This window comes from Haliotis cracherodii, unplaced genomic scaffold (assembly GCF_022045235.1).
Source record: "Haliotis cracherodii isolate W230 unplaced genomic scaffold, xgHalCrac1.p SCAF_21, whole genome shotgun sequence".
NCBI classification, from domain to species: Eukaryota; Metazoa; Mollusca; class Gastropoda; order Lepetellida; family Haliotidae; genus Haliotis; species Haliotis cracherodii.
This window is the reverse complement of record NW_027266277.1, coordinates 12,899,089-12,924,558: the sequence shown is the minus strand read 5'-3', so window position 1 is coordinate 12,924,558 and position 25,470 is coordinate 12,899,089. Positions and strand designations below refer to the sequence as shown.

The window sequence follows — 25,470 nt, the reverse complement described above, 5'->3', positions numbered from 1 at the left end:
TATTCCTGCGGGCTAGTACAAATTCCCAATTTCCCCATTGTTTTAACATTAGAAGAGCATTTTATCTTTACCCGGGCTAGTATAGCTTTTCAGTTTAGTTCTAACGCTGAACTGTGAATAAAAAGGAGAATTAAAAAAACAAAAACGCCAACAGCTTCAATCATTTAGTATTTCATTACCCAAATACCATTATCATAAGCAAGAAACTGAAATTTCTGAATCTAAAGGGAGCGGTCTGCTGATAAGCATAGGGCATAATGGTCTTAATCTTCACTTTGCAAAGCGCACCACAGATCTAGAAATATCAATGGCTTTAAACATGTACAATTTAATGGAATATTTCGGTTGCCAATACACCATGTGTAAATTGTCATTGTAAATATCCACATAATTTGGCCTACAGTATTATAATATCCGACGATAAAATCTGACACAAATACTGCCATCGTTTTTCAGGTTTCACCTATTTCATGGTATACTTTACCAGGCGAAGGGACATGTAGCATTAAAGCGCTATTGTTACAAACAATTAAGAAGTTGTTGTCTTTAAAAAGTTTCATGTCATCCAATAATTATCATTCATTTACTGAGCGTAAATTTTCTTGTGGGCATTCAATTTGATAAATGAGGAGTTGTTTGCCCGACAGAGGGCGCATATTTCAAGGGAGGCAACTCTGAAATATTAAGTTGAAATCACGAAGTTGAAGGAAATAGATATTTTGTTAGCTGGTAAGTGTTGGGCGACGTTTTCCAACGTCATATTTACTGATGTGAACAGTGGCCAGTGTCTTTAGAATATGAGTAGGGTGAACAGTTTTCTATCTTAAAACACTGAAATATGTTTGAGATATGCAAATTTTGGCTTACGTTTGACGAACAGCAACTTTCTTTCACACTCAAGACGTCAGTTTCGATTATAAAAATCATACTGAAACTGGAGTCGGTGACATGAAAAAAGGTGGAATTATGTAGAAAGAGGAGTTTTTCGGGGACATCTAATTGGCTCCGGCTGTGGCTCTCCCTTCGCTAATCTCGCGTGTCTCTTCGATCTTGTCGATAGTAAACCATTAAAGGGGCACTGATCTAACGGACTGGTTGTTGCCTTTGTTATTGTTTTTCCCCCGTGAGTACCCGGATGATACGCAACGCAACTGAGCGTGACCAGAGACTGGGGTACCGTCTGCAAGGACAGCTAAATAAACTTGGAGGCTGGAGGCAATATTTGTTTTACGCATTTTTGAACACTGATTGGTTAACTGTGATCTATAAAGATTTCGACAAAGGGCGCATGTTAATTAATTTCTTCAGCCTAAACAAACAGACAAAAAGAACAAGGGAGCTCATCGGATGTCATTTGGAAATACCCCAGATGGTTATAGTTTAATACTAAAAAAAAGTATCTATGCTGTGAAAGCAATTTCGGCTTGCGTCGATAATACGATTACTACTCCCTTGTTGTCATCCACGTTTTCTCGTATAATAACCCTACACTTGTGTATTTGTCGTCATTCACTTGATGCTCAGTTAATGAATTTATTACAGGTACAATTAGTGGTAGCGCCACTTAGATTACCTGACAAAGGTTCCCATTTGGCATTTATTGTGTCTGGGGTAATTATTCAATCTAAATCCAGGTTTGAAGTGAGGTGAAATGTGTGTCATGTAATATGCACGTGGCAGCCCAGCAAGAGATGAATGATCAGTTGATTTACTTATTTTTGTAAATCAACGGATCGTTCCTAGTCATCAAAGGATTAACAGAAAATACGTTGATTGATTAATCACTGTTATCTTGCGCAGTGGATATGTCAAGAGTGAGTGTTTACATGTCTAGGTTTACTAAAACAAAGGGAATACACTCATATCATGGCGAGAAGTGCCGATGTATAAACAACATACTTTGTTCAAAGGGTTAACTCATAATACGTTGATTGATTGATCATTGTTATCTATCACTCAATGGAATTTCAAGGAACCGTGGACGTTATGAAAATACTTGTCACGACCATTGAGACTTGACACCTATGTAAAACACCTGAAACAATCCAAGCGATCAGTTGAGAAACGAACACGGGTTATAATATCCCGAAACGATATATATCGTTTAAAATATTTGATTGTTACTGAGACACGTGACATCCAATAAGTTTCTTTGTACAGCTGCAGACGAGTGGGATATTGTTCCTTTGTGTGGATATTCACGGATACATTCCTCGAACAAGGAAGCTGCCTAAAACTTAAACGCATAAATTTGGTAGGTTGTAATTATGATATCTGCATTTTTTCCTTCATTTGAACCGATTCGTTCTTGTTTCTCTACGTCTTGGTTGGGAAATTCTTCAATGCGCGATAGACGTTGTCACAGGTCTTTTCCTTTGTAAGCGTGTATATATTACCGTCAATTTCTAAAATGTGATTCTCTCGGGCAATTTATAGAATGTGTAAATATTTCAGTCATTTTGGCTAAAAAATCTGTCCAGATTGATCAAGACGATCAAAAGGGCCTACAAACATCACAACAGATTATTATGTAGGATTAAAAGCCAAACAACTTAGAAATGTACTTTTCAACGTAACATTTTCAGTCTCTTGGTGATGACATTAAACATCAAAATGTTTGGAATTCGTTGTCATAATAATACAGATGGAAATGTTTTTCTGTCACTTTGTAAAATAACTGAATATTTAGACGTTTAATATATTTGTTACACATTTGACAGTAAAAAAATATACACACTATAAAAAAAGCATATGCTCAGGTGAAATATATACTTTGTGTTGCAAGTCAAAATAGTGTAAACGAAAATCGCAAAATTACCAAGCAAGTGACTTATCAAAACTTCGTCACCATTACCGGTGCTACTCACAAAGATACCTACATTACCTATTATCTCGAAAACTGTATTTCATTTTGTTGATCAATGTGACCATACGCCCTTATTACAACCCATAAAAGTGACTAATGCGCTTACGAATGGCGCAGCAGAGGTCGCGAACTAGTCTAGATTTCTGCTATACATCCGGGTACTCACTGGGAAAAAACAATAACAAAGGCAACAACCAGTCCCGGGGAATTGCGTTAGATCAGTGCCCCTTTAACCCTCAGATCCCTTATGAGACCAAGCATCTCTTTTCGGTCCTTAGGCTTATGCTCTCCGTTCCGATTATACAAACCAACAGTTGTTATATCGCTCCATCGTTTTATTTATGTATTTATGTCCTATTTTATACATCTCCGGGGTAGAATAGGTCTTCAGCAACCCATGCTTGCCGTAAGAGTCGACTATGCTTGTCGTAAGAGGCGACTAACGGGATCGGATGGTCAGGCTCGCTGACTTGGTTGATGCATGTCATCGATCCCAATTGCGTGGATCGATGCTCATGATATCAATCACTGGATTGTCTGGTCCAGACTCAACTTTTTACAGACCATCGTCATATAGCTGGAATATTGCTGAGTGCGGTGTTAAACAACAAACCAACCAACAAACCAACTATTTTATACATCAGTGAAATAAACTTTGAGTCTATTTGCCTGATATACGTTATATAGCTAAAGAGTGAACCCAGTACAATGTAGTAATACATGAGTCAGTTTAATTCCGCCAGCCCTTCATGTTCCTTAATTGGGTACCCCTTGCCGATCAAACAACCCTTTCCATCCTTAAAGGGACAGGATGTCGACAACCCCAAGCTTACCATGTACTCGACTCTTTTCGTCTTATTCCAACAAGGATATGCGTTAAGTTTGAAATTTAAGCATAGGCCCTCCATAACATGCTGATCAACTACCTATTCTGCTGTAGTATTTGATTTTGGGGATCCCAGAAATGTTTATTGCTGGTGTTATAATGATAATAACTGCCTTTCATTCAGATCTGACTCACATCTAATCATGGCCACCGAGAAGACAGCAGCTAATCCCCTAGAACAGTTTGTACTTCTTGCCAAGACGGCTAAAGGGGCAGCGGCAGTGAGCCTCATCAAGCAGGTGCTAGATGCTCAGGGCGTGTACGTGTTCGGCGAATTACTGGACATGCCTAACATACAGGAGGTAGGGATTCATCGGCTGTGTAACTTACTAAGGCTGTGTAGCTTACTGAGGCTGTGCAGAGTAGTGTTCCGGAGTGCCAAAATCATATGATTATGACTGTTGCCCTGATTGTGATTTGTCTCGTGAAGATCTGGGGTAGGATAGGTCCAACAGCAGACAAAGAACTTGAAAAGTTTAAACATGTATAAAAATTATTTGAAAAAAACACAAATAATTTGATAAATTCATTTATATCCCTACATATAACCATATGCCACAATATGATACTACTGTGAAGATCTGAGGTAAAATAGGTCTTCATCGACCCATGCTTGCCGTAAAAGGCGACTATGCTTGTTGTAAGAGACAACTAATAGGATCGAGTGGTCAGACTCAGTGACTTGGTTGATGCATGTCATCGTATCCCAACTGCTTGGATCAATGCTCATAATGTCAATCCCTGGATTGTCTAGTCCAGCACTTGTCTCAGGTATTGCACATTATCTATGCAGAATGGCTCTGTGAGGATCCTGGGTTAGAATTGGTCCCCAATAATCTATGCTAGCCGTAAGAGATGACTTTATGAGTAGGGTGGTCAGACTTGTGACATAGTGACCATGTTGATCGCTGTCATCGTACCCCGATGGCGTGGATCGTTGCCCACGATATCAATCACTGGACTGTCTGGCCTAGACTCGATTCTTTACACCGTCATATAGCTGGAATATTGCGGAGTGAGGTGTTGAGCATGAATTGTTATACCAGATTGGCGACCCGTGAAGATCCGGGGTAGTCTTCAGCAACCCATGCTTGCCATAAAAGGCCCCCCCCCCCCCCCAAAAAAAAATACCGTGACAAGTTACACAAAACACTAGTGTTATTAATGTAGTATCCTATGTTTCTACATGTTCTAGGTATTGAATGTGTTCAGTAGCAATGTTTTATGGACATGTAACATTGTGTATGGTTAGACACAAATCAAATCTCATTAAAATGAGATTTTAGTTCTGAGGACATCCCATTATGGGTCACGTCAGAACGACCTCTCATCCGACCAATCAGAGCATCGCTTACCAGATCATCAAAGCGATAGTCGGAATGTGTTTCCTAATGATGCAACTTTGAAAATTTTATATGGGGTATCCCAAACGACAGTTACGGTCTTTAGGACTGAATCTATACAATCTAGGTAATCTATTAGCCATTCCAGAATGTTCTTTTGTTCAATTTTCAAATATTCACTCGAGAATTTGTCAAAATATGTTTCGAAGCGTAGTCGCCACTTTGAAACTAGTGTCATAAAGCACGAGAAAGCTGCCTTCTGATTGGCTAATGTTGTCAGTCATTCTACTGGTTGGTCAAAGTTCACGAAAGGTTGTTCTGGTGTGACTCATAAAGGGATGTCCTCAGATCTTTGTTTAGTGGTAGTGAGAACCAAGATCTGATTTTATTGAGATTGTGGTAGGGCTGACAGAGACATGATTCAACAAATAATGAAAATTTGAATGATTTTGACGTGCACTTGGCACATAGCTATACATGCAAGGTTCCATTTTTCAATGGAATTACATCGAGCTCTGGTTTTTACCTATATGACGCAATAAACACAAACATAAAAATTACGTCAACAATAAAAACTTTGCAGACTGCTTATCTAATTGTTGACTCACAAAGCCCCGCCCCAACTATTATCAGCAAATCAGGAAACAAGAGTCCATTAGTGGGTGGGGCCTGTTTTGTTTACTTTATGAAAATAAACAACCAAAAAAAGCTTGGTTAGCCAATTAAATGCCATGGAAACACTTGCAATTATTTATTTTAACTTATACCATCTTCTTTGTATTTCCAGCTGTCAACAGGGCCACATGCTCCATATTTCCAGGTCTTGAATCTATTTGCATATGGAACTTACAGAGAATACAAAGGTTTGTATTCAGACACTAGCTTTTTTATTTATTTACATATTGGCACACCCAAGATTTGATTTTGACTGACATCATTAACATGATCAACGATCAGTTGTTTTTTCTGTTAACTTATTTCAGTTCTGTTAACTTAATCCTGCAAAGCAGATCGATTTGAGAATGGAAATAATTCTTTCTGAGAAAATCTCCAAACACTTTGGATTTATATGGGTTTTTTTCTCCATAAACCAAGCAATGATGATCCTACCTTACATGATAGAATCACTTTTTGATTGTACACTAATCTTTGTGAATAGGACAACAACTTAAAAAATATTTTGATTACTTCCCACATTTTGTTGAGCTTCAGTGGGTTGATTTGTAAATTACCTCCAAATTCTTCCTATTATTTTAAGGACTTAGTTGTGGTCCTAATTAAGATGTGGAAGCCTTTTTTCTTGTGGACATTAGTTCTCACCTGTGAAGTTCCGGGTTAGAATTGGTCTTCAGCAACCCATGCTTGGACCCCCGTGAAGATCCAGGTTAGAATTGGTCTTCAACAACCCATGCTTGGACCCCCGTGAAGATCCGGGTTAGAATTGGTCTTAAGCAACCCTTGCTTGTCATAAGAGGTGACTAACGGGATTCTGTGGTCAGGCTCGCTGACTTGGTTGATGCATGTCATCGTATCCCAACTGCGTAGATCAATGCTCATGATGTCAATCACTGGCTTGTCTGGTCCAAACAGTCGTCATATAGCTGAAATATTGCTGAGTGCGTTAAACAACAAACAAACCAACATAAGTTCCGTCTTCATAATTGCCAAACTTCACTCATAGTAATTCTTTCCCTGCTTTGTTCCAGCCAATGTGGCAATGCTCCCAGAGTTGACGGCGGGACAGTTAACAAAACTGAGACATTTAACAATTGTTTCATTAGCCACAAAAACCAAAGTAAGTAACCAGTAATGAATTTTCACGGCCACTACATAAGTAATAATGGGACGCTAATAACATAATGGAAAACTTGCTGAATTTTTTCAACTGTTGTGATTCATTGTGCATTAATCATAGTCTGTTTATGTCATTAAGCATCTTGATCCATTGCCTTTTGATAAGTGTCATTATCTGACTTTACAAGACAGAAACAATCATAATAGTTCTGTATGATTCTGGAACAGATTAGGTCCCTAGGACCCCATGCTTGTCTTTCCATGGGTATCTGGGACAGAGTAGGTCCCCAGCACCCTATGCTTGTCTCTCCATGGGTATCTGGGACAGAGTAGGTCCCCAGCACCCTATGCTTGTCTCTCCATGGGTATCTGGGACAGAGTAGGTCCCCAGCACCCTATGCTTGTCTTTCCATGGGTATCTGGGACAGAGTAGGTCCCCAGCACCCTATGCTTGTCTCTCCATGGGTATCTGGGACAGAGTAGGTCCCCAGCACCCCATGCTTGTCTCTCCATGGGTATCTGGGACAGAGTAGGTCCCCAGCACCCCGTGCTTGTCTTTCCATGGGTGTATGGGACAGATTAGGTCCCCAGCACCCTATGCTTGTCTCTCCATGGGTATCTGGGACAGAATAGGTCCCCAGGACCCCATGCTTGTCTCTCCATGGGTATCTGGGACAGAGTAGGTCCCCAGCACCCTATGCTTGTCTCTCCATGGGTATCTGGAACAGAGTAGGTCCCCAGCACCCTATGCTTGTCTCTCCATGGGTATCTGGGACAGAGTAGGTCCCCAGCACCCTATGCTTGTCTCTCCATGGGTATCTGGAACAGAGTAGGTCCCCAGCACCCCATGCTTGTCACTCCATGGGTTTCTGGGACAGAGTAGGTCCCCAGCACCCCATGCTTGTCTCTCCATGGGTATCTGGGACAGATTAGGTCCCCAGCACTCTATGCTTGTCTGTCCATGGGTATCTGGGACAGAGTAGGTTCCCAGCACCCTATGCTTGTCTCTCCATGGGTATCTGGGACAGAGTAGGTCCCCAGCACCCTATGCTTGTCTCTCATGGGTATCTGGGACAGGGGGTAGGTCCCCAGCACCCTATGCTTGTCTCTCATGGGTATCTGGGCCAGTGTAGGTCCCCAGCACCCTATGCTTGTCTCTCCATGTGTATCTGGGCCAGAGTAGGTCCCCAGCACCCTATGCTTGTCTCTCATGGGTATCTGGGCCAGAGTAGGTCCCCAGCACCCAATGCCTGTCTCTCATGGGTATCTGGGACAGGGGGTAGGTCCCCAGCACCAGCTGCTTGTCTCTCCATAGGTATCTGGGCCAGAGTAGGTCCCCAGCACCCAATGCCTGTCTCTCATGGGTATCTGGGACAGGGGGTAGGTCCCCAGCACCCTATGCTTGTCTCTCCATAGGTATCTGGGCCAGAGTAGGTCCCCAGCACCCCATGCTTGTCTTTCCTTGGGTATCTGACACAGAGTAGGTCCCGAGCACCCTATGCTTGTCTCTCATGGGTATCCAGGACAGAGTATTTCCCAACCTCTGTTATTCATGCTGTTAATCTGTGGTTTTCCTATCGCAGAATGGCAGTCCACCGTGATAAGGCTAGAATATAGCTGGGTGTGGTGGAAACAACATTCAAACTAACTGACTGCAAAGTGTTTCTTACAGCCCTTATTTCAAATGAAGCTTGTATAGGTTTCACCATAGAGGTATATATATATACTACTCAAAAGAAGTTAAAGAACACCCGATTCTTTCATATGACTATAGCTACTCTGTCACGGCCAGAGGGAGATCTTTAGCTTCTTTTGAGTAATATATTTACACTAGGGCTGCAACAAATACACTATGAGGCGAATGCGATTCGTATCTCGAATATAGACTACGAATACGAATATTAATTCACAAATACAATAACAAGTCAGCAGTTGATGTATTATTTGTTATATTCAGTGAAACAAAAGCAACACAAATTATTTGACATGGTTTGTTAATTATTAACATATTTTACATTTATATACTCCACTTATCCAGGTACTAGTATCTGCTCAAATGCAACAATGACCAGTGACCACATTACTGTCAAATTAAATGTTATAAGAGTGTTGTCTTTCAAGAAATCTATGCATATAATTTGTTCTTATGGATATTTTTTAGATACAGGGTACATAAATGATCATGACTGCATATTCATGAATATTCGATTCTATTGGTCCCGAATAACGAATTCAATTCATGGATGGATACAGTTCGATTCACCGAATACAAAGTGAATCGTAACAGCCCTAATTTACACCCTATGTCATAAAACTGTCAATTTGTCAAAATGGAATACACTGAATCACAGTTCATCCTTTTACATTGCAGTGCATTCCCTATTCAATCCTGTTAGAAGAGTTAGAAATACAGAATGTTCGAACACTTGAGGTAAGTGATCTCTAGGGCCTTCATACATCAAGATAGCAATGACACCATATGCCATGGTCATGAACCGCATGGGGAGTCTGGGTTAGAAGTAACCAGTAACTCTTCTGGTCGTAAGAGGCGACTTAATGGATGAGGGTCCCGTTCCATAAAGCGATCTTAGCGCTAAGACGATCGTAACTCCCATACTTTAACATGGGCTTACGACAATCGCAGTGCTAAGGTCGCTTTGTGGAACAGGGTCCAGATGGTCAGGCTCCATACTTGGATGATTAACTAATAAGCTTTTCCAATATAGAATTATGGAATCTGTCTGTGCCAAAACGTTTTCCTCTTACTAACCCGAACCTGGGTCCAAGCATCAATTTTCAGTATATTTAATTGTTATTATTTTGACTGTTATCCTGATTATTAGCTGATCTCAGTGTACTCAACCGAATTTGACTAGACTGGATGGGGGATCTGACTTGCGGCTGATGTCACAAATTGTGGAATGAAGATTTGAAACCCATAGGATGGTTTCAATCAACGTTCGAACATCGCGATTTATGTTTACAAACATAAGTATGTGCGTGACATTACCCAAACAGTTTTGAAACTTGTTTGTGAAGTTTGTACTATTAACGGCAAATAGAATCAGTCTCAACACTTACCAATATTTTGGCCAACATCTCAAGGTTTTCAATCTCAGTTTTGACGTGTGAATGTTTGTCAAATATATGTTGGTAGTTACTGCGTTGATATCATTTGACGTTTTGACGTCTGCTACAAAATGGCGTCAGCATTTGACAGAATTTAAGAGGAACTAAGTAAAATGTATCAAATGTTATATTTTGGATAACAATTTCATTGTAAAGTACAGATTCTCATACTTTTTTGAGTTGAGTCCCGTCCGGGGTTCGAACCCACACTTGCCAGAGTCAGGCACCTAATTGCCAGCACACTTGTCAGAGGGGTACTCAAAGTATGTGATCTAGACTACCAGTTGTCGGACTTTCATTTTTGTGGAAGCCTCGGTGGCTGAGTGGGTTAGATCGCTGACTTTGTGTGCTGGCAATTAGGTGCCTCACTCTGGCAAATGTGGGTTCGAATCCCGGACGGGACTCAACCTCAAAAAGTACGAGAATCTGTACTTTACTAAGAAAGTGTTATCCCAAATATAACGTTTGTTAGAACACATGTTTGTTGTGAAAATAGATTAGAGTTTTCAAACCTGTGTTTGTGGAGTTATGTCGCCTGTGTGATGCAGCCTTTATGTGTCATCCAGGATCTGATCATTGAGGTCATTTACGCTGACATCATCCATGGCAAGCTGGACCAACGGAATCAACAGCTGGAAGTGGACTACGCAATTGGTCGAGACATACGCTCCGATGCAGTCCCAGAGATCATCACCGTACTGCAAGACTGGTTGGTATTTTATGTACATCTATTTTGTACTCTACGAGTTTGACAGGATCCACAACTTGATGATCCCGGTGGTTTTTTTGTGAGGGACTGCTCCAGTTTTTGCTGTTACATGTGTATCATTTTATTTCTGGCAGTATTTTCTAGTGGCCTATATGTTAGGCTTAAAAAATAATCGAATTGGTTCTCAGGCAATGGCTTTTGAAATAATTGTATAGGGCGGTGTTTTTTTTGTGTTCAAGCTGGTATGTAACCAAATTTTGTTTACAATAAATTCGGAGAAATCATGTTGTTCTTAAGTATTGTAGCAATTAATTGCCGGGGTCGTGTGTTCGAGGCGTAGAATATTTATAGATTTTCAAAAAGAATTTGGAAAATGGAAATGTTAGACAGACTTTATGATGATGCGGGCAGTGCCTGAGAACCAAGACTATTAATTTTTTAGCCTTATGCAATTACAGAGTTATCTCCCTTCACATTCCATACAGCATCACTTCCGGTTTCTTTTGACGCTTGAGTGTCGTTGGTATCCTTGCATTCGTTACACTCTATGTTGTGCATGCATATAGGTTCTATCAGATTGTGATGTAATTGTGTGACATGGTGGGGCAGTAAGCTTTGGATAACGGTCGAGAGAGAGGAGGCGGATTACGGACGGCTGAGCCCATTGTGTCTCTGTGTGCATGTTATTGTCAGTTGGGTCTGTTGATTGCACTCCAGACTTATATAAGTCGAATAAAATACAAAAATACAGATTGTTTCATCCTGTGTTCCTGGTGTCCTACACATTCAAACACTTTTCTAGTTATTTATAGACCGCCGTCATATAGCTGGATAATTGCTGTATAACATTAAACAACAAACAAATAAGGACCAAACCGTGTTGCCCCTAAGTGTTGGGTGTGTTCCAGGTGCAATGGCTGTGAAACAGTTCTGAAGGGTATAGAAGACCAGATCTCCAAGGCCAACGCCAACAAGGAGAAGAACAACAAGATCAAGGCAGAGATTGAAACAGAGGTGAGGAAGAGTTATGTCCCCTTGCACTTCCTGCGCTACAGGTTACACACAACCAAATGTTTTCCCATAGACTTCTATTGTAACGTTATATTTCTTTTTTAAATAACTAAGCATTAAACAGCTATTACCTAGACATGTGAGCACAGTCTGGCCTTACAGCAGCAATGATAACAAATACAATGGCTAGCTTAGTCAGCTCCTTTTCCAAGTACAGGAAGCTGAAAACACCATCGCCAGTTCCGCACCAAATGTCAATTGCGCGAAAATATCTGTGGTCACATTCAGCATAAGTCATTATGTTGAAAAAGCCAGCACTAGATATAGAAAAACATGGTTAGTTTTAATTACTGGTTGGATGTACATTTCAAAAACATAAAAATCTTACACAAAATCATCCAATCACACTCGTCATGATATGGATGAAATACTGCCGATGTGCCGTTAAATCTTTACTCACTCACTCACTCATCCAATCACATCCAATTATATTTTGTTCATAGCTGACTCAGGATACCTACCTTGTCAGAGCAGTAAGTTCATGGACTGCCTGCGTGGTCTAGAGGTACAGTGTCCGTCCGCCCGGAGAGCGGAAGGTCTCGGGTTCGAACCCCGGCCACGTAATGCCAAAAGACGTTAAAAGATGGTTTTTGTTGTTACCCTGTCTGGCCCTCGGCATTAAGGGGCTAAAACAAGGACTGGTCGGCTCGGAGTCAATCTACTGTGTCTGAGTGGGGTATTCATGTTAAACTGTGGCATGGTATCTCAGTGGGCTAGCATTATAAATCGTCATCAGTCCGGACTAGTACAAGCAGCCACACACGCGCACATGCACATTACTACATAAGTGCAATAATCTTGGCCGCGACCTTAAACCAAATTTCACCACACCAGTAGGTTCATGGGGGGTCATATGTCCCTGTGCAGAGTTGCCTCCCTTAGCTAGAAGGAACTAAGGTCTAAGTTCCAATCCCAGCTGTTATGGATTTTGATTGGATTATGCATAGACTCGTTAGTCCAGCCAAACTATGACTCAATAATTCAGCCTATTTTTCGGCAAGGGTGGAAACTGGACTTTTATAGTCAGTTAACTCCCTTGCCTCAGGAAGATGGAAAATCTAATATGAAACCTGGAGCAATGACATCAATCTGCATCAATTTTGAACAATCGATTTCCACCTGTAATGGAAACTGGACTTTTATAGTCAGTTAACTCTTTTGCCTCGGGGAGATGTGTAATCTTGGGCGCAACATTAAAATCCATTTCACCCCCATCACCTCTCACTACTGTAACAGGTGGCCAACATCAAGAAGACGCTGAAGAGCACCCAGCAGTCAGACCTGGATGACCAGATGGTGACAGACAGCTCCCTCTCACAGTCCGACAAACCAAAGAAAACCTCAAAGAGTAAAGGGTAGGAAGACTTTTTTAAAACTTTTTTTCAGTTTTTTTAAACTCAAAAACTGACTTTCATATTACAATTTACTGCAATATCGATTCACATATTTCGTTTTGTACTGTATGTTTAACTGTAATTTTCTTAACCTGAATGAAAATAACCCACATCTTTGTAATCCAGTATGAATTAATTTCTTGTCAGATAATACCTCGGGGCATATGGTGTGATGTACCCTGTGCGTGAATATGACTTGGGTACAATGGCTGACACACAGGGTACATCACACCTTATACCCATCAAGCTCTGTTGACAACTTGTCCAAATATCAGTGACCATTAAATTTCCAGTATTCTACTTGTAAGATTTTTGTTTGTTGTTTAAGGCCGCACTCAGCAATATTCCAGCTATAAGACGGCGGTCTGTAAATGATCGAGTCTGCACCAGACAATCGAGTGATTGATATCATGAGCATCAATTTAATCAATTTGGATACAATGACATGCATCAACCAAGTCAGCGAGCCTGACCACCCGATCCCGTTAGTCGCCTCTCACGACAAGCAGAGTTGCCTCGTACGTCAAGGACCCATGAAGATCTGGGGTAGAATAGGTCTTCAGCAACCCATGCTTGTCGTAAAATGCGACTGTGCTTGTCTTAAGAGGCGACTAACGGAATTGGGTGGTCAGGCTCGCTGACTTGGTTGAAGCATGTCATCGATCCCAATTGCGTTGATCGATGCTCATGATATCAATCACTGGATTGTCGGGTCCAGACTCGATCATTTACAGACCAACGTCATATAGCTGGAATATTGCTGAGTGAGGCATTAAACAACCAACCAGCCAACCAGCCTCTTAAATCAAGCATGGATTGCTGAAGACCTTCTATGAGAAAAAGCATTTTCTGTTGTATGTTTCAGACTACGGGGAAGCAGTACCACAAAGCTATGGAAGTGATGTGAGCTGTGATTAAATTTGTGAACTTGTACATATTTGTGGAAAGAAATACTAAGTGCTACAGACACTCCTCAAGCTTGAGTTATCTCCCTGTGCCACAAACCGATTTTCAAATGTTCAACGCCTCACCAATGAAGTCGTGGGATGGATACCAAGTACTCTGTTCAGCATGTGGTAATTTACTGGAAGCTTTGGAAATGAAACGTATCTTTTCTCTCACGACTGTCTCTTATTACAATGTGCAAAGTGTCATCGATATACATAAAATATATATCACAAGGACTTGTTTAAGTCGATACTGAGCCAAAGAAGTTAGGGATCATGAAATATTTTTTTATGTGGAATATGAAATTGTGTGCTCAAATCTTGACCAGGGTTTGCCCTAGCCTCTGAAAACTGTGGGTCATTATGACTCCTGTACTGCAGGGAGTCATTTGTCTTTCGAAGCGGTTCATTTTAACAAAATAGTAATGATGTTCAATTTCGTAATGAATTTGATTTTAATCTATAAATCATTATCTTGTTTTTCTAATCAAGCTGTTAAAATCATGTTTTAAGTATTTATCTACTGTCTACGCAGTTGCTAATATATTTTATTCTTAATGTCCTATGTTTGTTAGATAACAGATTGATATAGACTGATAAGACAACTGCTATATAATATTATAGATCTTTACATCATGATGGGACTCGCAAGACTTGGTACTGTACTCAATAAAGTACCAACAACGTCTTTACTTGTGCTGTTATGTTAACCACAAAACAATATCTTAAACAATGACGAATACTACAATTGACTTAAATGTACTATAATGCATATACTGTTTCTTACTTTCAAAAACGGGGGCACGGGTGGCCCAGTCGTCTAAGGCGCCGCGATTCGCTGTGCAGAGTTGTGTCCCATGGGCACGCCAGAAACCTACTATGATTGTGGGTTCGAACCCAGTTCGCCCCAATTATGTTTCTAGGTTTGTCAGCACCGTTTGTTTCACCGAAGTGGTAAACATCTGAGACTCGCATCACTTCGGGCTTTCCTCCCACATTAAGCTGACATGCCGTGATATAACTGGAATACTGTTAAAGCGGCGTTAAACCCAACTCACTCACTCACTCACTACTGTCAAAAACCAACCACATGTTTTTTCTTGAGCAATCTTTCCCGAAAAGCCCCCCTTTTATTGTAATTGTGGTCGTGTTTCATTTGATTAATCTCTGGTACCTGTATCAGATTGCTGATACTGCCGTCGAATCAACAACTGTATGACTGCCGCCTTGTTTAAAATAAGGTGTCTTTCAGGCCTTAATACGACGATGACTTGCCAATATGTGGTGTAACCCATTCTTGACAGTGACTGATAGAAAAAATAAAACCACCCCGCTGATCAACTATTGAAACTTAATTCTGATTGGCTGCAACCAAGAGCTTGCCATTAGGACTGTTTCAATTTTAGATATTAAGTTTCCAACATTTGACAAAGCTGATATTGGTCGTATTTAAGTGAGTGAGTGAGTGAGTATGGTTTTACACCGCTTTTAGCAATATTCGAGCAATATCACAGTGGGGGACACCAGAAACAGGCCTTACACAATGTACCCGGGTCTTCGGCGTGACAAGTGAACTCTTTAACCACTAGGTTACCCGACCGCCCCTCGCATTTAAGTCTCAAGGGATATGTTCCATCAGTATAGTGCAACTAATTGATTTTGACAGTGAATGATTTTCGTCATGACTGACGCCATGGAGAAATTATATTGCATGTTTTCTACTCAGGTTTTCTGCGTCAGGGCAAACCCAGGTTTTGTCTACCCAAACCTACTCATGATCTCTTACTTATTTTGTTCAGTATAAATGACAGTATGTGGTGCTTTGTGTACTGCAAGGATAAAAATAAGTGTTATGTTCTGATTAAAGAAATTGTTTATTATTTATGTATTATCTGAAATAATGACACAAAAAAATAAAAGTAAAAAATGTGCCTATTGTGTGAGTATGCATAACCCCCACATTCACTCAGACCCGTGAAGATTGCGGGGTAGAATAGGTCTTCAGCTTGTCGTAAAAGGCGACATCGGGTGGTCAGGCTCGCTGACTTGGTTTGATGCATGTCATCGACTCCAACCAACATTCACTCAAATCTGGACCAGACTAGTTTGGTCACCAACTTCCCACAACAAACATCCTGTAGTATTGCACGATTACTTTTATTTTATTGCATTACAAATTGGTCATATGCTTTAATGGGTTAGATCAAGTTCAAACAATTACAAAATGAGACAACGTGCCGATATGATTTGTATTCACATATCAGATCTGGCCTCGGACACGGAAATCTATGTTGACATGAACAGAACACATAACAAAGTTGTTCAGACAATGCAGATGATACAACTGCTAATAGTCAAGAAATATCCAATGTGTACAAGTGAGGTAACTTGACAACAGTAGAAATTATACACCACGGGATGATAAACAATCAAATATAAACTTACTTCTGACCTAGTGGCCAAGTTTCCTGGCAATTTAGCATGTTGAACTGGATCCTCTGAGGGACCAGTTCAAAAGTCTTAAGGAAAGTTTTGGGGGAGACTGTTTTGTCTTTGTGGGCAGTGCAAGTCCTTGGGGTGAAACGATACAGGAAGGTCACGATACGTATCACTATATAGTTCGATATGTATATTTTCCTCAAATCTCATGGGAACTTCTTGACGAAAAATATTTCAGAGTAGGTTCAAAGGGAAAGACTAGCTGTACACGCATGTTCGTAGTGGCTACTTTTAGTAGTGAACTTAAAACGCTAATTACAACACATTTTGCAGTATTTGACTGACAAAAGTGCTTTGAGGTCATTACATGAGAAGTAAATAATTTATTTTAGCAAGTGTATAGTCTTGTAGCGACAATAAAAATCGTCTTGTAGCGAGTCAGTAAAAAATGTATCGTACATCGGCACATGAAAACTCATGCTACACCGATGTCTCGTTTCGCCCCTAGTAGTGAGTGAGTATTGTTTTACGCTGCTTTTAGCAATATTCCAGCAATATCGACGAGCTAACGATTTAACCACTAGGCTACCCGACCGCCCCTTCACCCCTAGAAAGTCCAAGTACAGTGCCCCACAAAGACTAAACTCAGGAATTCCACATTTTCAGAAGTTAGTTTCTCTAGGGGTAGGCATGCATTAAGTTTTTCATCAGACATTGAACTGGTCACAAACACAGGGTTAATATAAAACATCACAAAAAGAATTTGAATTTCAACATGCATAACGCTTTTGCAAATCTATGAATTCTAGAAAATACGATTATGTCCAACATGACATCGGCGAGGTGGAGTAGCTTGCCAAACTCAATGGATTCTTCTGTGTGCGCAACATGGTCATTGGACGATCATCTGCAGTTGCCATGGAAATGGAACGGGATTTTGAAGTGTGAAATAGACTGGCAGTATGGTTATAGTATGTGGACATACCATCCACGGTACCATTTAGCTGCACCAAGATCAGAATGAGACGAGAAATGAAATGTTGGCTTTCCAAATTAGTCCAGTCCTAAATTAATATGGATCACAAAATAATGACTCTCAGAACAGTTATTTTTCATTGTGACCTTACAGAAATCATGACTGATTAATTTGGTGTAACCTTATAAATATTTTTTTAAAGACTCCATACGTAAATATGAATCAATGAAAGGTCATAGAAATAACCATTTTTTAAGCAGGGTTTCAGATCAATTAATATTTAATGACCAATGTCTTGAAGACTGTTTTCTATTTTGGTAATGATACAAGAATGTCCAGTCAAACATTTGTTAAACTCATGTTTTAAGACATCAAGTTTCACTTTGATTTCAAGGAAGGTCACTCTAACTGTCCCTAATCAAACTTGAGTTAAATGCTGACTTGGCTCCAGATTTGTTCATATATATTTAGGTCTGGACATAATTAGCGACATGGGTTACAGTTCAACTGAAACTGACAAAGAGAATTACAGCCTCGTAATTTCTAACAATTTCATCCAAGAATCAAAACATGTTCCAAGATACATCAGATAACTCTTGGAGAGTACATTCCGACTTTTCCGTTGAACATGATTACAAAATTACACATTTCTACAGAATCAAAATCTCAGATTTTAACTTCTACTTCAAACTAAAATATTCTTTGTGAAATGACTTCAACAGTAACAACAACCTGAAATACAACGTATATACATCTGTAAGTCTGATATTCATTTTCAAGTTCAATGAACAATTAATTTTGATCGCTGACAAACACTTTCAGCTACAAAACCTTTTACACTGACCACATAAAATGATCAAAATAAACTGTACCTTGGAATACTCACAATACTCTACTCTACAATTTGTATGTTTGGTCCCAAATATGACTAACTATACAACAATTAGGTACAACAGCCGCTCGCACGTTCTACTGTAGTAGACAACACGTTCACAAATATTGGTTGGTTGGTTGGTTTGTTGTTTAACGCCGCACTCAGCAATGTTCCAGCTATATGACAGCGGTCTGTAAATAATCGAGTCTGGACCAGACAATCCAGTGATTGACATCATGAGCATCGATCCACGTAATTGGGATCGATGACATGCATCAACCAAGTCAGCGAGCCCTGACAACCCGATCCCATTAGTCGCCTTTTACAACAAGCATAGTCACCTTTTATGGTATGCATGGGTTCCTGAAAACCTATTCTACTATTGAGTGGAAACTCCTGCAAATAGGATCCTTAACACATCTTGTCAAAGATTTATAAAACAAAACGGCTTTGTGCAGATACAATGAAAATCAGGCACCAAGTTACCCTGCACTTCCATAGATTGTTAACATAAAAAGTCTGAGGTATGATTCAGTCATGAGGCAGAGTTGTGCAGGATTTACAAGTTCCACAATTAACTGTGCAGTCTCACTGTTGCACCAACAGGGTGACCATCTTCCCAAGGCAAGGGAGTTAACTGACTGTAAAAGTCCAGTTTACACCCTAGCCGAACTAGGCTGGAACTTCTGGGCTTGATCGTAGGGCCACCATTGGCTATTTCGAGTTATATCCCTTCTATTGACCAATCAGATTCCACATCTGATATCGCTTGCATTTGCTTCAAACAAAATGGTGGTGACCAGGCAGGACGATCTGATAATCGAGATCCAAATTGTAATATAAGGGTCTTACTTCACAAAGTCCATCAAAAAACACCTTGTAAAAACATTATAAGATTTGTAAAGTGTCTGTTGAAGCCAAGTTGCGGGGAAACATGCTTTGCAAATCCTGCAGTCAATTGAAAACTGCATGGCATCTTAAGATCAGGATGTCAATTTCGTGACATAATTTTGATTGGATATTGCACAGATTTGTTAGTCCAGCCAAAATATAACTCCAAAATTCAGGCCAAGTTCAGCACGGGTGGAAATTGGACTTTTATAGTTGGTTAACTCCCTTGAATAGGGAAGAGGCTGGTGAAAGGCTTTGCAGGCATTGTGACCACCATTTAAATCCACAGACTGCAGCCGCAGTGACCACCAAATCCACAGACTGCAGCCACAGTGACCACCAAACCCACAGACTTCAGCCACAGTGACCATCAAACCCACAGACTGCAGCCACAGTGACCAACAAATCCACAGACTGCAGCCACAGTGACCACCAAACCCACAGACTTCAGCCATAGTGACCATCAAACCCACAGACTGCAGCCACAGTGACAACCAAACCCACAGACTGCAGCCACAGTGACCACAATACCCACAGACTGCAGCCACAGTGACCATCAAACCCACAGACTGCAGCCACAGTGACCATCAAACCCACAGACTGCAGCCAGTAATTATCCCAACTCCTAACCACTAGGCTACCCATAGGCCCAACACCACTTTAAACAGTATACCAGTCATATCATGGCGTGTCAGCATTTGTTGTGGGAAAGCCCAAAGTGGTAGAAGTCTTAGAGTTTTACCACTCTGGTGAAACCCACAAGCACAGGTAAGGTGCTGATTAACAGAGAATCATAATCAGTGTGAATCTCTGATTGCAACCTACGATTAGCTGACTCTGGCACACCTAAGGGACATAACTCTGCTCCTTAAACTTGGCTACCTGTGCCCCCTGCCGACGTATTAATCACATGTAATGGTTGATCTTCCCCTTAAAGTAGATATAATAATTATCAATGTTTATTATCAAAAGACACTTGTTACCCAAGGGAGAGGTAGGGGTTTCCAGCAGGTGCAACATGATATATTTCCTAAGATAGAGAACATTACAAAATCTGGGTTATCTCCCTTCAGGCTCCATGTGGCAAGAATTAAGTATGAATGAATAAGAATATTGCTTAATGATGCATTGTCAATTCACCACTTTGCAACAAAAATATACGAGGACATACAATTCTATGTTATTTCACAGCTATTATGGACAACAAATATATCTTATTGAATTCAGAGTTCCTTTGTGTTGTTTAACACACTCAGCATTATTCCAGCTATATGACGGCGGTCTGTAAATAATCGAGTCTGGACCAGACAATCCAGAGATAAATATCATGAGCATCGATCCACGCAATTGGGATCGATGACATGCGTCAAACCAAGTCAGCGAGCCTGACCACCTGGTCCCGTTGCGCGCCTCTTACAAGCATAGTCGCCTTTTATGGCAAGCATGGGTTGCTGAAGACCTAACCATCCTGTAATTGTCATGAACATTGCAGTAGGGGTCTAATTCACTGGAAAGGTGAGTATCAAAATACCAACTCAAAATGCACTGTAGCTCACCTGACTAGTGAAGTTACACCTGTATTATACTTCAGCTTGAAAGGCTATTTCTACCAGCCCTTAGAATATCAATAACATTAGGTACACAGACGACCGTTAGTGCAAATCCTGTATCTATGCCTACTCTACACTTGACTCAAAAGGACACCAAAATTGACATTGTCTTGCCCTGATATGACAAAATTTGAATATTGAATATCAACGATAACTACCTACATTCATCATTGTTCATACATATGAACAGTTTTTGTTTAACATTGCACCAACATTTTTCAAGCCATATGACGGTGGTCTGTTAATAATCAAATCTGAATCACACAATCCAGTGACTGACATCATGAGCATCGATCTACAAAATTGGGATACAATGACATGCATCAACCAAGTCAGCGAGCCTGACCACCCGAATAGTAGAAGAAGCTCAGACGTCACTGAGTATGATCTAGTTTGTCTGGCTGGTGGACACTGAGAATGTTGTATTGAAATGGGAGCAGATTAAATTGAACTGCTATAATAAGTTTTGCATATCTTGATATCAGCATGCATCATAAAAATAAGATACTGCAATATTTTGCAAAGTTCCTAGCCTGGTCAGATATATCCAAATCTCAGGACAATCAGACCTTTTCCTCCAAATGTGTACACTACATTAGTGCATTCAGGCCATACCATCTTTTATTATCTTAAAAATTGAATTAACTAAGTTGAAATTTATCTTAAACTCTCAATATCATTCAAGTTATTAATATTCAAGATAAACTTCATTCAGAAAATACAACTTCCCAAGGTCTCAATTTCAGCACAGGTTTTCTAAATTCTTGGTACACACAAGCAGGCATTCGGAGAAGCATATCTGATGTCGATATCTCAAATATCAACATACACTGACAGTTCCAAATGGAGAATAATGTCAGCTCTAGGTGCTGTGGATATTATATACACCTGGTCATTTTTGTACTAGTTCAGCCCAATACCAGTTTTATAGTCCCACATGATACTCCGAGGCAAACTGTACTTATCCCAAGATTGAGTTGGGTTTAACGCCGCTCTTAACAGTATTCTAGTTATATCACGGCGTGTCAGCTTAATGTGGGAGGAAAGCCCGAAGTCATGCTGGTCTCAGACGTTTGCCACTTCGGTGAAACCCACGAGCACGGGTATTGTGCTGACAAACCTAGAAACAATCGGGGCAAACCGGGATTCGAACCCACAATCATGTTTCTGTTGTGTCAAAGGGACACAACTCTGCACAGCGACTCGTGGCGCCTTAAATGACTGGGCCACCCGTGCCCCCGCCAAGCAACAGGAAGGGTAACAAGTACCACCTTCTAATGTTTTGGTATGACACAGCCGGGGATCGAACCACAGACCTTCTGCTCTTCAGGCTGATGTTTTAACCACAACACCAAGAGACACGGGTTCGATTCCCGACATGGGCACAATATGTGAAGCCCATTTCTGGTGTCCCCCACCGTGATATTGCTGGAATATTGCTAAAAGCGGCGTAAAACCATACTCACTCACTCACAACACCAAGGAGGAGGTTGAATGATGGCTTTGAAGTATCGGGATTCAAAGACAAGTGTTATGAGACCTTGTGTTCTTTTACTTTAAGATGGAGAGGTATTGAAAAGAATTCAAGATCTGAGATCGCACCGAGATGTCAAGACAATTGAGGTTTCTCCTGATCAAGGCACTACAATATCACTAGGATAACATGCATCCTCGCACCCACTGGGTTCTCCGCTTCATGCCTACAAGTACCAATAACTACATCATTGACCATATCAGAACCTCTACATAAGGACAATGTCACTGCAGGTCTGCAACTTATGGCTTAAGTCCAAACATAATACTCTTTAAGATTTTCCAACAAAAGAAAATTACCGTGAAAGACTCAGGGCCCAATTGAGTTTTATTTCAAGTCCTATAAGGTTACTTCTGGTACCATTTCATTGTTACAGGGGACAGAATCACATTTAGAGTTGTGTCAGGCCCAATAACTCAGATAACTCTGGAACACGTAACATGACAGGAGGACATTTAGAGCTGCCCAGTCAAATGAGAGGTTTACATAAGACTTATGACTTGCACAAAAAATGACAATCAACCTTACATAAGAAAATGTCCATTCAAATTATTTCACAGGGTGTTATGTTATAAGCTACCAATGCCAAACAAGAGTTTCTATAGGCATGTCAGATCAAGACACTCAATGCCTCTTTGGTCAGCATTTCAGTTCCATCCTAACAAAAGCAGCACAGAGTCAAGGAACCTCTCCACCTTTAACAAGCTTAATGTTTCAGGAATGTGTGTCTGTAGGAGAGAGACTGAGAGTGAGTGAGTGAGTTGGGTTTTACGCCGCTTTTAACAGTATTCCAGTTATATCGCTACGTGTCAGCTTAATGTGGGAGGAAAGCCCGAAGTGATGCAGGTCTCAGACGTTGACCACTTCGGTGAAACCCACTAGCATGGGTATGGTGCTGACAAACCTAGAAACATAATCGGGGCGAACCGGGATTCCAACCCACAATCATAGGTTTCTGGCGTGCCCAAGGGACGCAACTCTGCACAGCGAATCACGGCGCCTTAGACGACTGGGCCACCTGTTTCCCCGAGAGAGGAAGAGAGGAGGGGGGAGAGAAACATAAGAAAAAGAGAAGAGTGGGAAATAGACACACAAGTATTGGGTGTCACTTTGCATCCATGTTGTGGTTGATGGGTTTATATTTTCAGCGACTGAGAAGTGTTTCCTCTGACCTGTATACCATCAAAACAACATTTATTGATGCTTGTTTAATATAATGTATAAAGTTTAATATGAGTGTATAAAATATATCTGGCCAGGAATTACACTAAACATGGTACCTTCTACAGAACCACCTATCTTCAACCAGGTCTGTTGTCTAATGGTCCGACTACTTATCAGAAGGTTCTGGATTTCGATTCCCGTAATCCATTAGAGTGAGTGAGTGTGGTTTTACGCTGCTTTAAGCAATATTTCAGCAATATCAAGGCAGGGGACACCAGAAATTGACTTCACACATTGTACCCATGTTGGGAATGGAACCCGTGTCTTCAGCGTGACAAGTAACCGCTTTAACCACTAGGCTACCCGACCGCCCTCATACAAATTTCTTGTCTTCAATTTTAGAACATTTGACATCTGAAACACCAAACTTCATCTTACTAGAAAAACCTCATTGCGGTGACAATGTCTCACTAGGAAATAGCAAAACCTCATTCCCAGTCTTACAAGGAAAAAGGAAAACCTCATACCAGGTCTTACTAGAAAAAAGTAAAACCTCATACAAGGTCTTACTGCCTATCATGAGTGAGTATGGTTTTACGCAGTTTTTAGCAATATTCCAGCAATATCAAGGCGGAGGACACCAGAAATGGGCTTCACACATGGTACCCATCTCGGGAATCGAACCCGTGTCTTCAGCGTGACAAGTAACCGCTTTAACCATTAGGCTACCCGACCGCCCCCTTACTGCCTATAGAAAGAATAGTAAGGTTCATTGGTAAGGACCAGCATAGAGGTTTTTAAGTGATGGTATGAACCTGCCTCCCCTTGAGAAAGAAGAGCACTGTTCAGAAACATTATGTAAAATCCATATGGCTTCATATACATTCAGTTTATTTGATTTTTTTGAATGCCCTTTACACAAGTATGACATGATACAATGTTCTAAGTGAATCACTTTTGGACCAAATTGCTGAAAATGATAACTAACAAGTAATGACAATGTAACATAATATGCCTCGTAAATACAACACCAAAGGCTTCTGGTAACTAGAGTCACATTCAAATCTGATTACCCATCACCATGGAAACGATCAACACTCAAACAAAAATGAGACCTCCAAAAAGTTCATTTACAAAAGGAGGCCAAGAGATGACAGACAGGTTCTCTATTCTTTTAACTTGATTCCAAACTTTCTGATGAGTTCATTAACACGCAAGTGAAGAAAACTTCACATCAGCAGAATGAGGACAACTTTAATTTCTTGCATCCTTAAATAGAAATGTCCCAAGTTTCATATCATTTTTGAGAAAAAGAAACACTTCTTACAAATAAAATGACCGCTGTATTTACCAGCTTGGGGAAGAAAACAAGCCACTTAAGATTTTTGCTGGTCTCGGACCAACGGACAACTGGCCACGCTATTCCCCATCAGATATGTAATCTTATATATTGAAGGAGACCTTATAATTTTTGTTTATTTTCATTCACCCAAAGTTTGGTTCAGAACAAACACAGGAATGGTGTCGTGTCAGTTTCTAATGGCTCAAACAAACAGTTGTCTGAAGTGGGGTCAAGTTTTGGAAATTATTTTCCACCGTGATGATCGTAATCCAGCATGACTGTGAAACTAGCCAGGAAGCAGACAATGAATACATTATGAATGCAGATGGTATTTACAATGAATCAAATGGCTGACACTAATGGACAATGACCATCTACATAGCACAGCAATGAGTACATAACCCGCTTCACTTAGGTGCACTAGTTTTAAAATATTGAATATATTTGATTTATTGCAACAGTATCTGTACAGAGTTAAAAACAAGGGAAATCCATCTCGCA

At 40.5% G+C, this 25,470-nt stretch overlaps 1 protein-coding gene across 1 annotated transcript; it reads left to right on the top strand.

Moving 5' to 3' along the window:
• The first annotated feature begins 667 nt into the window (after positions 1-667).
• Positions 668-14,505, top strand: LOC139470819 (COP9 signalosome complex subunit 7b-like). The gene is made up of 9 exons (XM_071253115.1): positions 668-729; positions 3,877-4,054; positions 5,883-5,958; positions 6,802-6,890; positions 9,261-9,320; positions 10,585-10,727; positions 11,636-11,741; positions 13,035-13,153; positions 14,058-14,505. Exons 2-9 carry the CDS (start codon positions 3,896-3,898, stop codon positions 14,092-14,094), a joined length of 789 nt encoding a protein of 262 aa, XP_071109216.1. The 5' UTR covers positions 668-729; positions 3,877-3,895; the 3' UTR covers positions 14,095-14,505.
• The last annotated feature ends 10,965 nt before the right edge of the window (positions 14,506-25,470 follow it).